General features: G+C 58.7%; 1 protein-coding gene across 5 annotated transcripts; it reads left to right on the top strand.

Moving 5' to 3' along the window:
• The first annotated feature begins 1,054 nt into the window (after positions 1 to 1,054).
• Positions 1,055 to 10,039, top strand: RAB37 (RAB37, member RAS oncogene family). Of its 5 annotated transcripts, XM_055408662.2 has the most exons (9): positions 1,670 to 1,839; positions 4,487 to 4,597; positions 5,610 to 5,651; positions 6,175 to 6,241; positions 6,344 to 6,396; positions 7,312 to 7,377; positions 7,918 to 7,974; positions 8,056 to 8,132; positions 8,312 to 10,039. In XM_055408662.2, exons 1-9 carry the CDS (start codon positions 1,747 to 1,749, stop codon positions 8,415 to 8,417), a joined length of 672 nt encoding a protein of 223 aa, XP_055264637.1. In that variant the 5' UTR covers positions 1,670 to 1,746; the 3' UTR covers positions 8,418 to 10,039. The 5 variants fall into 5 exon arrangements, 4 of the variants coding, with proteins under 4 accessions (XP_088685484.1, XP_088685483.1, XP_055264638.1 ...); XR_016035587.1 differs by lacking the exons at positions 1,670 to 1,839; positions 8,312 to 10,039 and adding an exon at positions 1,055 to 1,605; XM_088829358.1 differs by lacking the exon at positions 1,670 to 1,839 and adding an exon at positions 1,490 to 1,605 and having other exon boundaries at positions 7,918 to 8,132.
• Positions 10,040 to 10,710: the final 671 nt, after the last annotated feature.

Below are 10,710 nucleotides of genomic sequence, written 5' to 3'. Positions count from 1 at the left end.
GAGGACCAGCCCACATCCCTTCTCTCCTTCCTCCTCAGTCATCACCCCCTTGGGCTGAAACCCTCTCGCCTGCAGGGTTCCTGTGTGAGCCCTCAGGACACTGAATGGACTGGGGCATTATTTGCCACCCAAATAGCAGGCAAGAGGGCACATCGGCAGGGTTCTGTGCCCTCCCTGCTCGAGTCCCTCCCTATGTGGTATGAGGTTGTGGCACACCCATTTCCGGAAAATGGCTCCTGGAACTTCCCTGGTGGTGCAGTGGTTAAGACTACACGCTTCTAAAGCAAGGGACGTGGGTTCGATCCCTGGTCAGGGAACTAAGATCCCACATGCCGCACTTTGAGGCCACAAAAATAAGTAAATAAATAACAATGCTCCTTGGAAAATAGCTCCAGGTGATGCCTAAAGTTACAGGGCAGGAGGCAGGTGTACGCGTACAGTCCCCCGTAAGCCAGGCCTGCCCCTTGCCCCTCACCCCCAATACCTCGGTAAAGAGGTGCAGGGCCCACGCCGCTCTACGTGCCCCTCACCCAGTCCCTCTGTAAAGTACCCACCCTGTTCCGTGGGAACCTGACTGCACTTATGTAGGATTTGGGATCAGGTAATTGAATGGTGGGATGGCATCACCAACTCGATAGACATGAGTTTGAGTGAACTCTGGGAGTTGGTGATGGACAGGGAGGCCTGGCGTGCTGCAGTCCATGGGGTCGCAAAGAGTCGGACACGACTGAGTGACTGAACTGAACTGAATTGAATGGTTAGCCCAGGCCAGGGCCCCTGAACTCTGCTCTGGACCACCCCTAGACACACTGTTAGTCTCTGTCAACAGGAGGAGCGGGGTTCCTGGGAGGTCCTGGAGACTCAGCTCAAACTGATTCACAACTTTATGAATTCATTTTGTACAAGACCTACTAGGTGCCAGAGGGGAGGGCCCCACGTGGATAAGGCTAGTCCTGCCTTGAGGAGCACCTCGATTGGGAAGGTGCCAGGAAGCCCTCCTGGGAAGGCTCTCCCGGTAGAGAACACTCTGGACACAGCCCAAGAGGTCAGGGGGCAACAGGGGAAGTATCAAAGTGCAAGCACCGGCCGGGGGCCCAAGCAAGTGTGCTGCAGAGTGAACGCCCATCGGTCGGTAAACACAATTACATTCGGAGGACGTCGAGCTCGGGCGCAGGAGCAAAAGCGAAACTGCCTGTGAGCTGCGCTCAGAACGCGGGCGTGCTCTCGAACCCCGCTCCGGGCGGCCCAGGGGCGTTTCCATGCTCCCCGGACCCCGCCCCCAGCACCCCCTCCAGCCACCTGTGGACCGCGGGCCGGATGGAGCTCGGGCGTCGCCTGCTGGCCGCGCTGGGCACCCGCAACCCGGGCACCGGCCCGCGCGTCCCAGTGATGCCAGACCCTCCCCAGAAGGCGGGATCCCCAGAGACGGCTCCCCGTGGGACCCTAACCCCGGCAGCTGGCCACCCTGGGGAGCGGTCCTAGGCTGGATTTGGCCTACGCCCTCCGATCGGTGCTGCTCTAGGGGCCTGCCTGCCCCCTCGAGAGCTGACTCTGCGGTCCTGCGCGCCCCCGCGGGACAGCCAGCTCCCCGCCAGCGTCGTTCAGGTGGCGGAACGGAGGGAGGAGCCTGTCGGGGTCCCTGCCCGGGGCGGTGGAGGGGAGAAGGAGCGGGCGGAGCTTCAGGCTGGGCGGTTCCTGCCTGTCCCTCGGCCGCCGCGGGCCCCAGCTCACCTCTGGTCCAGGGACATGACGGGCACGCCTGGCACCGCGGCCACCCGGGATGGCGAGGCCCCCGAGCGCTCCCCACCCTGCGGGCCGAGCCACGATCTCACGGGCAAGGTGGGTGGGCCCCGCGCCCAGCGCTGGGGACTCCGGTGCCGGCTCTGGGGGCCGCCCCTCCCCGCACCTTTCGCTCCTAGACCCTCCCGGCCCCAGCCCCTCTCTGGCTGCGTCTGCGCTGGACTCATCCCATCCCCCGCCAGGCAGCCAGGTCCTCCCAGAGTAAGCGGGGGGAGGGTCGAGACAGCCCCCGGGGTCCACTCCAACGACCAGGGATCTGGGAGAGGGGAAAGGAATAGGAAGTACTGAGTGACTCCCCACCCCCTGAGGACCCAGCCCCATTTCCCTTGGCCTCATTTCGGCCAGTGCCCCCAGGGAACCCCGGGCTTCTCGCTAGCCCCTGAGCCCACAACTCTCCCAGGGCACAGGCACCCCAAGCGCTGGGACTCCGAAAGGACGCCCCCTGACGGCGGGGGAACTTGCTCTTTAATGCCCTTCTCCCAGGGTGAATTAGGACCCTAGCTGCCCCCAGGTGCGACCCCTTCCCCTCCCACCCCTGCAGCCGGCTGCCCACGCCTTCCTCTGGGAGGATGTTGCTAGCCAGAACAGTAGACTCACCTGGGAAATTTTTAGCCCCTGAGAATGATGGGAGCGGTTCGGCACTAGTACCCCACCTGGGAGAGTTGAAGTCAGCTCTCCGATCCTGGTTCCCTCTGCGGGTGGCCCTAGATGAAGTAGGTGGGGTCGCTGGTGGACACTGAGCTGTCTGCCCTTCCTCTGCACCCTGCGAGCAGACAGGTACCGGGATCTCTGAAAGAGGGAGCGCAGAGCCTCTCCTCTTCCTCCGTAGGGTCTGGGAGAGATGATGAAAGGGCCAGCCCGTGTCCTGTGGCATGACCTTGAAGGAAACCTGCCTTTCTCTGTGCCTTGTTTTCCTCCCTCCACCCCCTCCACCCCCACCCCGCTTCTTTCAGGGGAAGCTAGTCTGCAAGTCACCCGCCCAGAGCCGTTGAGATAGGCGTCCCCGGTGTGGGCTGCAGGCAGGAAATGGGCCACCAGTGTGTTCAGGGGAGGGGGAGCCACTGAGAACCAGTCCTGGGCCATGGGGCACTGCCTGACCTCCTTGCTTGACAAGCCAGCTGGGTGTTTGCCTAGGAGGTGGCGAGGCTGGGCAACTATTTGTGTTTGGTGGACTTGCCCGGCTGGGTGGGTGGCTGGCATCGCTTGCTCAAGGCAGCTGTGATCTCTAAAGTACACAGCTGCTTGCCTTCCCTCCCTCTCTCCCTCCTGCCCCATGAGGTACTGGTACCCAGGAACCAGGGAGCCATGCAGGCTCCAGAGAGCTCCCTAGCCCCCAGCCCACCGTCTGTCCCTTGGGCCAAGTGGGCTTTTGTGGAGAGCTGGCCCCAGCCCCCTTCATGCCCGAGGCCTGCCAAGGAGACTGAGTCCTGGATGGTCTAGGAGGAGCCTGGGGAAGCTCCTTGGGAAGGATTAGAGGATAAGGCCACAGGCAGGCAGCCCCCTCCCCTGGGCCACTCTTCCAGAATCTCAGGTGATTCATGCCAACATTTTTGGCCCTAGCCACTGAAAGACTCTAGAAAGGACTCCAAGAAATCATCCATCCTTCCTTCTAACCCCGTGGGAACTGCCAAAGAAAGGTTAAGGGATCTTCCCAAAGTCCCCCAGTCACCCACATACAAGCCAGGACCCCAGCCTTCATGCACCTTTTGCTCAACTGCCCATCAGTTTAGCTAATCCCATAACCCATGGTCACAGCAGGAAAGCCTTTGGGCTCCATGGTCAAGGTCAAAGCCCCCAAAAGAACTCAAACCTTAGTCCCTGCTCCACCCATTAAGCATCTATTCAGCCAGTTGGAAAAAATTCCAGTTTTAGGTCTCAACCCCTGTTCTCTGAGTTTGAGGAGTGTCAGGACAGAGGGGTCCCCTCCCCGGCCCCACCCTACCCCATCCCCAGAGGAGAGGAGCAGAGACTGGCCAGACAGTAAAGGGACAGACACATGCCCACACACACTCCCTCCCGCACCCCCCCACCCCCTGCCATGCCAGTCTGCAAGCCATTTGTCCCACTTGGGAGGTTACTGCAGAAAGCATTTCAGGCTAAATGTCTCTCTGCTTTAGTATAAATTTCAGCCTTCCCTAATTCACGCAAGGCTTTTACAAACATAAGATGTCATTAGGAACTTCCAAATAAAGGTGACCAAAAATAAAACACCGGAACATGAGCAATTTTAGAATATGCCTTGGCAACTGACAGAGGCCTACCGGCCCAGATCCTGATACCCTCCCTTGGGTGGGAATCCCTGGCTGAAATGTTAATGCTTCTCTTCCTGGCACTGTGGCCCTACCCACATGTGCATGGAGGCGTGGAACGCACAGCGAAGGGCGGGACCCCAGCATGGCGTGGCGGGGGGCCGAGGGGGCCAGAGTCTAGACACATGAAGTGTGGTTGTTCTCGGGGCCACAGAGCACATTTGGGGATCTCTTGGTTCTGGGGTCTCAACTCGGGCATCCCGGAAACCAGATGAGGACAGGAGAGTCCAAGGGAGCAGCTGGGAGGCGAGCGAGAGCCCAGGAGAGTGGAAGAAAGCAGGTGCCCACTTGGGGCTCAGCATCCTTCCCCGGCCCTCCCTGGGAGCCCAGAGTCTCGCCCCAGAGCCCCATTAACTGCCTCTGCCCCCATCTCCTAGGTGATGCTTCTGGGAGACTCGGGCGTCGGCAAAACCTGTTTCCTCATCCGATTCAGAGATGGGGCCTTCCTGTCCGGGACCTTCATAGCCACCGTCGGCATAGACTTCAGGGTGAGGTGGCTGCAGGCTCCTCCTCCCAGCGGTGAACCAGGGGTCATGGCTTCAGGCGCAGGGCCTGTCCTCTGCTCCCTGTACTGACTCTTCAGGTCTGCAGTGGCTTACCCTAGAGGTGGCCAGCTTAGAGGAGTCTGGGCTTGCGGGGCTCCCTGCCCCCCTACAGAATGAGAAATGAGACACTGCATCTTAAAATCCTGCCCCTGAGCAGGGCAGACACACTCCCATGGTGCGAGCCGGCCCCTCAGGCAAGACGTGAGGTCAGCCGGTCTTTCTGAAGCTCAGGGCAGCGCTGCAGGGCACGAGCTTGAGGAGACAGACTGGTCCTGTGGGGAGAGAGCAGCAGCCAGCATCCCGCCCCCTCACCAGGATGAACCCATCTTGGGTTGGCATCAACAGATTGGCATCGGAGTTGCCAAGCGCTCTAAGTACCGCACAGCCCCAGGGGCCAGGAGGGCTCAGGCCTAACCCTGGCAGCGGGGCTCTCAGAGGCCGGGTGCCTCCTCCAGTAGGAGGGGAAGCTTCACCTAGCGACAGAACCAGTGGGCGACCGGGGCAAAGACAGCCCTGCAGATCTGCCCACTGAGGTCTCCGAGATGCTGGTGGGCAACTCATCTCGAAGAGCTACTTTGCAGTGCTGAGGCTGAGCCCCGGGAGAGGCAGGCAGAAGCAGGGAAGAGGCATGGTGCCCCCCGCCCCCGCCAGGGCTCAGCCTGTGTGCCCTGCTGAGCCCTGGCAGGTGGAGCCGGGCACGTTCCCGGGCTCCCTTGACTTGGTGTGTTGTGAGGAGAGATGGAGTCTGAAGTCGGGCTGCCTGGGGACAGAGTCCCACCGCCCCGATGGGGCGATCTGGCCAGAGACATCTCTGGGGCTCGTCAGCCACCCTGGCACCCTGGGGGAGCAACCGGACAGGATGCCTGCTGTTGTGCAGGGCTCAGCAGGACGCAGAAGCCAAGCCGCCTCCCCTACCCTCCACACCCACCTCTCCCTCCGCCCTTCTCTCTTTCAGAACAAGGTGGTGACCGTGGATGGTGTGAGAGTGAAGCTGCAGGTGAGACCAGCGGCTGGGAAGGCTGGGCTGGAAGGGGGCGGCGGTTCAAGGATAGGGGCGCCTGCCCAGGCTCTTCACCCACCCACAGGAGGCCTGCGGCCCTGCCCTCAGCCTGGGGTAATTTCCTGTGGGGCCCAGGAGAGGAAACGGCTTTTGTTTGTTTGATGTCTGCAGAGAAAGCCGTTCCCAGGCCCCTCTCTTCTGTCAAAGACAGCAGCTCCAAGTGCCTTCAAACAAGCTTAGGCTTGCTGCAAATCTTCCCCAGTGTCACGGGCCTCACATGCTCTAGGAGGCTGGACACTCCTAATCCCTGGGCTTCACCACTCAGGGCAACAGCATGAGATGAGCTGGAGAACTCATTAACTCGTTAACTATCACCATCTGGCACGTCACCAGGCGCTCACAGGCCCCTGAGAAACCAAAGAAAGAAACCTCTCCCCTCCCACCCTTCGCACCACAACAAGAGTTTTCTCTGCCCAGCACAGTGCCTGCCCCCTTCTGACTGTTTGTCCTTCCTCCCTAGATCTGGGACACCGCAGGGCAGGAGCGGTTCCGCAGTGTCACCCACGCTTATTACCGAGACGCCCAGGGTAAGGGCCTCCGGCACTCCACCGCTCCCCCAGCCCACTTGTAACAGTCACCCTTCTGCCCCAAGTCCCCCCGCCCCATGTGACCTCTCTCTCCCCCTCCAGCCTTGCTCCTGCTGTACGACATCACCAACAAATCTTCCTTCGACAACATCCGGGTAGGTTCTCTCTACCCACCACTCGCCACTCTCAGGAGCCAGCCGGGCAGGACCGCTTCCTGCTCTGTGGGAATGGGTGGAGCCTGGAATACTGCTGCCTCGCTAAAAACACCCGAGCTGTGACTCAGAAGTAATAAACTCCTCGTGGGCAGCTGATTGGCATGTGGGCATGAAGGCCAAGCAGGCTGTGTGCCACCTGCTTACCCCTGCCTGTGATTCATAAGTGCACTTCATGACAGAATGTTCAGAAAGTCCCCAGCTCCACCCTGGACAAGAGCGCAAGGGGAGAGCCCAAGCAGAAAAAGTCTACCATATATGCAGCCCAAGTTTCTAGAAATTGACTCAGGCAGACAAAATGAGTGGCTCTGTCCTCACAAGCAAACTATCCAGTAGTTGAGGCAACAATTCAATAAATATAAGCACTGACTCTGTGCACAAGCACGGTGAAGGTTTCACATGCTCCCCGACCTCAAGAGGTTGGCAAGCAAAGCAGGAAAATCAGACATATAGAGATAAAACAGCTTACCAACTGGATGGAACCCATGGAACCCTACTGCCATCCCCAGCATGGCAGACATCTCTAATCGATCACAGTATTTTTGATCACCAAGCCCTTACGAGGCCTTCGAACCCTCTACGGGGCACTCAAGGGGAGTGCTGGTGACTAGAGCTGATCTAGAACATAAAGCCTGTACCTCCTCTATCTTCCATAGAACTGAGAGTTACACTGTAAGGGGTTTAGAGCTATTCAGGACTGGAAAGAGGCCTGAGCAAAGACGCAGGAGAGAGAAGTCCTAGGGTATCATGTGCAGTGATCAGGGGCAATGAGTAGCCCAGGAGGATCCAGAGGGGAGAAGCAGGGAAGGCCGGGGGAAGGAGGAGAATGGCTGGGGCTCAGTGTACCCTCTCCCACAGGCCTGGCTCACTGAGATTCACGAGTACGCCCAGAGGGATGTGGTGATCATGCTTCTGGGCAACAAGGTGAGTGGCTCCAGGGCAGGGTCGGATCACCCTCCCCCACAGCCACGAGAGTAATTGCTGGACATTCTGCCAGCAAAGAACCCTTCCCAGCTTCCAGTTCAGAGGTCAGACCTATCTGCAAGCTTCTGCCCATCTCATCTGCCCTCTTAAAGCTTTGGAATTTGCCCCCTGCAGGGAAAGGTCAGGCTGTTTCCTGAGAAGTCCAGGAATGCCCAGCTACTCTGTTAGATCCTAGGGACTAGGTACATGGATGAAGATCTGAGATAGGAGAGGGTTAACCTCAACTACCACCATCCCTTCAAGGCTGGTCACCACCCCTTTGCCAAGCAGAGTTACCCACCATCTCCCTAAGTTGGGGTGAGATCCCCCTGCTGGGAGCTAAGAACCTGAGGAGAGGGTCCTGGCCCAGGGTGGATCAGACCACCTGCAGTCCTGCAGGCCACCAGCAGAGGGCGGGAGGTCCTGCTCCCAGGGCAGAGAGAGGGGCCGGCTTGGGGTCAAAGTGTCCTTCCCCCAGAGTGACCCACCTGGGCTTGACAGGCAGATGTGAGCAGTGAAAGGGTGATCCGCTCAGAGGACGGAGAGATGCTGGCCAGGGTAAGTGACTGGCCCGGGTGTGGGAGGGGAGGGATGGGGACAGTCCGAGACTGGCCATGGAGCACGCTCTTCCCCTGGCAGGAATATGGAGTTCCCTTCATGGAGACCAGCGCCAAGACGGGCATGAATGTGGAGCTAGCCTTTCTGGCCATTGCCAAGTGAGTGCTGAGCTGGGATGGGAGCGTGCAGGGCAGGATGGCGCCATCTGGGACCCAGTGGGGGCTGGCCCCTCGCCCAGTCCCGGGGCCCATCTACAGCCTGCGTTCGGAGGCCGTGGGACTGGGGCAAGGCTCAGCTCCCAACCGACTGCCCAGCCCACTTCTCCTTCTTCTTCAAGGGAGCTGAAATACAGAGCTGGGCAGCAGGCTGATGAGCCTAGCTTCCAGATCCGAGACTACGTGGAGTCCCAGAAGAAGCGGCCCAGCTGCTGCTCCTTCCTGTGAATCCCAAGAGTCTAAGAGGAAGCTCCAGAGGCCCCCAAGGATGCAGCCGTCCTCCCCCACTGCCAGACGTGGCTTCTTCTGAGCGGCTGAGCCAGCGGGGAGAGAGTTGGGGGACCCACTGCACAGCCCCCTGGACTCCTGCCCCTCCCCTAGCTCCTGGAGCTTCCCTGCGTTTGCAGGGGAGGGCAAAATATTAATCTTTCCTTTTAATGATACATAACTTAATCAAAAGGTCACCAGAAAAACCGAGCCAGAGAGCTGGTGGTGGTCCTTTGGCCTTCCAGTACTAGGACTTAGAAGTCTGGGCCTCCCTCCTGACCACCATGAGGCTGGTATTGCTCCAGCTCAGCACCAGGGGGCACTGATGCACTGCTGGGGCATAAGGGCAAGTAGTGACCACCACCCCACCCCCACCCCCACTCCCCCCCCCGCAACCCCAATCCCTCAGCTGGCAAGCGGCTGAGCAAACCCAGGCCTTCATTTCCTCCAGCTCCCCAGAGAGCAATCTTCCCCAATAAAACAGAGCCCTTGTGCTGGGAGTCAGACCAAAGCCTCTGGAAGATAAGAGATGTGGAGATTAGGCCAGGGCCCTGGCTCCCTGTGGGGAGATGGGAGAGGAGTAGCAGAGATTAGGTCTATCTGTTTGGCTACCTCTGGGCTTACTGGCCCCCATTCTGGGAGGTGTATCCCTTTTCCTCCAGCCCACAAATACATAAAAGCACCTGGAAACACCTGGTTCCTGTTCTCTGAACCTCAGATCCCAGAGGAGCCCCTCCTCCCTGAATCCCTGGCCGTATCTTTCAACCTTTCCATCTGTGTCTCCAGACACCTAAGGTTATAGACAGGAGAAGGTTATTCTGGTCCCAATTCTTTGGCAGGTATGCAGCCCACAGGCTACTTCTTCAAGCAGCTCTAGTGCTTCTACTGGACAAAAGAGCCCAATAAAGAGAAAGCAGAGAAAACTCTGATCCTGGCGTAGCCAGGAGGCAGAAGTGAGCAAACCTCACGCCCTTGTGTAACCCCCAAACCCAAGTGCTGCCTCCTTCCTGACCTCCCTCATTCCTTTTCTTCTCAGACAGACCAACTGACCGACCTTAGAGCCCAAAGTGCTTTATCTCCCTTCTCTCTGACCCTGGTTAAGAGAGTGAGAGGTCATCCATTTCCGGGTAAATCAAAGCATTGTATGCAAAATAAGGTCTGCCCGGTAAGATGTGGGTGGGAAGAGGGGCTGCAAAGAGTTTCTGTGGAGCCAAGGTCACAGATCTCCCCAAGCCCTGACCTCAGCCCTGGGAAGAGGTCAGGAGCTGTGCAGATTATGATCTAGAGACACTTTTACTCCGGCTCTGTATACCATGGGCCGGGAGAGGGGTGTGTAAGGTACGTACTGCCCATTTCTCAGGCTGCTGCATTTGCTTTCAAAGCAGAAATCTTGCTCTTCGAGCAGAGTCAGCAGCTCCAACTCAGGCCGATAAGGAAGCTCTCCAGGCGGAGCAGGGAGGAGCCTGACCTTGCAGGGTTCTTCTGGGGCCCAAGGCAGGTTGCAGTCGATCCAGTCACATGGGCTGCTCTGGGCCTCTAGCATTTGTGTTTTTCAGCATTAAATGGCAGTATTTTGGAAAGTACACCCTGTCCACTGTTTCTTTGAGGTGGACATGATGCGGGGGTGGGGGAAGGCGGGGGCAGTTCATGTTGAAAGGATCCTTGTTGCTTGTCACTGACTGCCAAAATCATTTGATCCTCATCCTTCAATGCCCACCCCCCCCAAACTGGTCACCTCACCCTTAACAGACTGTCCCCAGCCTCTGTGACCAGCCTCTCATCTGAAAGTAGGAGCTGAAAGAAGGTTGATTATCTCACAGTCATTTTACTTTCTCTGTTGAAAAACGCCAGGACTCCTTTTCCTGCGGACTGTACCCAGAGATCGGCCACTTGACTCTGACCTGCCTCTCCCCTCCCCCACCTCCCTAGCCAAAGGCTGACCCCGATACACCGTTGCCCCGGGTGGCCTGTCTTCGCTGGGCAGTCCCGTTGAAGCCTTGGGCGCTCTGCTGGACCTTCACATTGTCCCAGAGAAGATCGGAGCCCGCACCCCTACTAGCAGGTCCTGGGACAGCGCCAAGCGGCCCACAAATAGGAAAATATTGTTATTCGAACTACTCTCTTGGGTCCGAGGTGGGCCTGGACCACAGTAAATCTGCGGGGACCTCGCAGCCCCGGAGCCGGATTGGTTTTCCAAGCAACAGGCGCCACCCCCGCTACCCCGCAGCTGGAGATGCACACTTTGGCTGAAGGC

This window comes from Moschus berezovskii, chromosome 20 (assembly GCF_049115385.1).
Source record: "Moschus berezovskii isolate FMDL1 chromosome 20, NW_MosBer_1.0, whole genome shotgun sequence".
Taxonomy (NCBI): domain Eukaryota; kingdom Metazoa; phylum Chordata; class Mammalia; order Artiodactyla; family Moschidae; genus Moschus; species Moschus berezovskii.
This window is presented reverse-complemented; position numbering and strand designations above follow the sequence as displayed.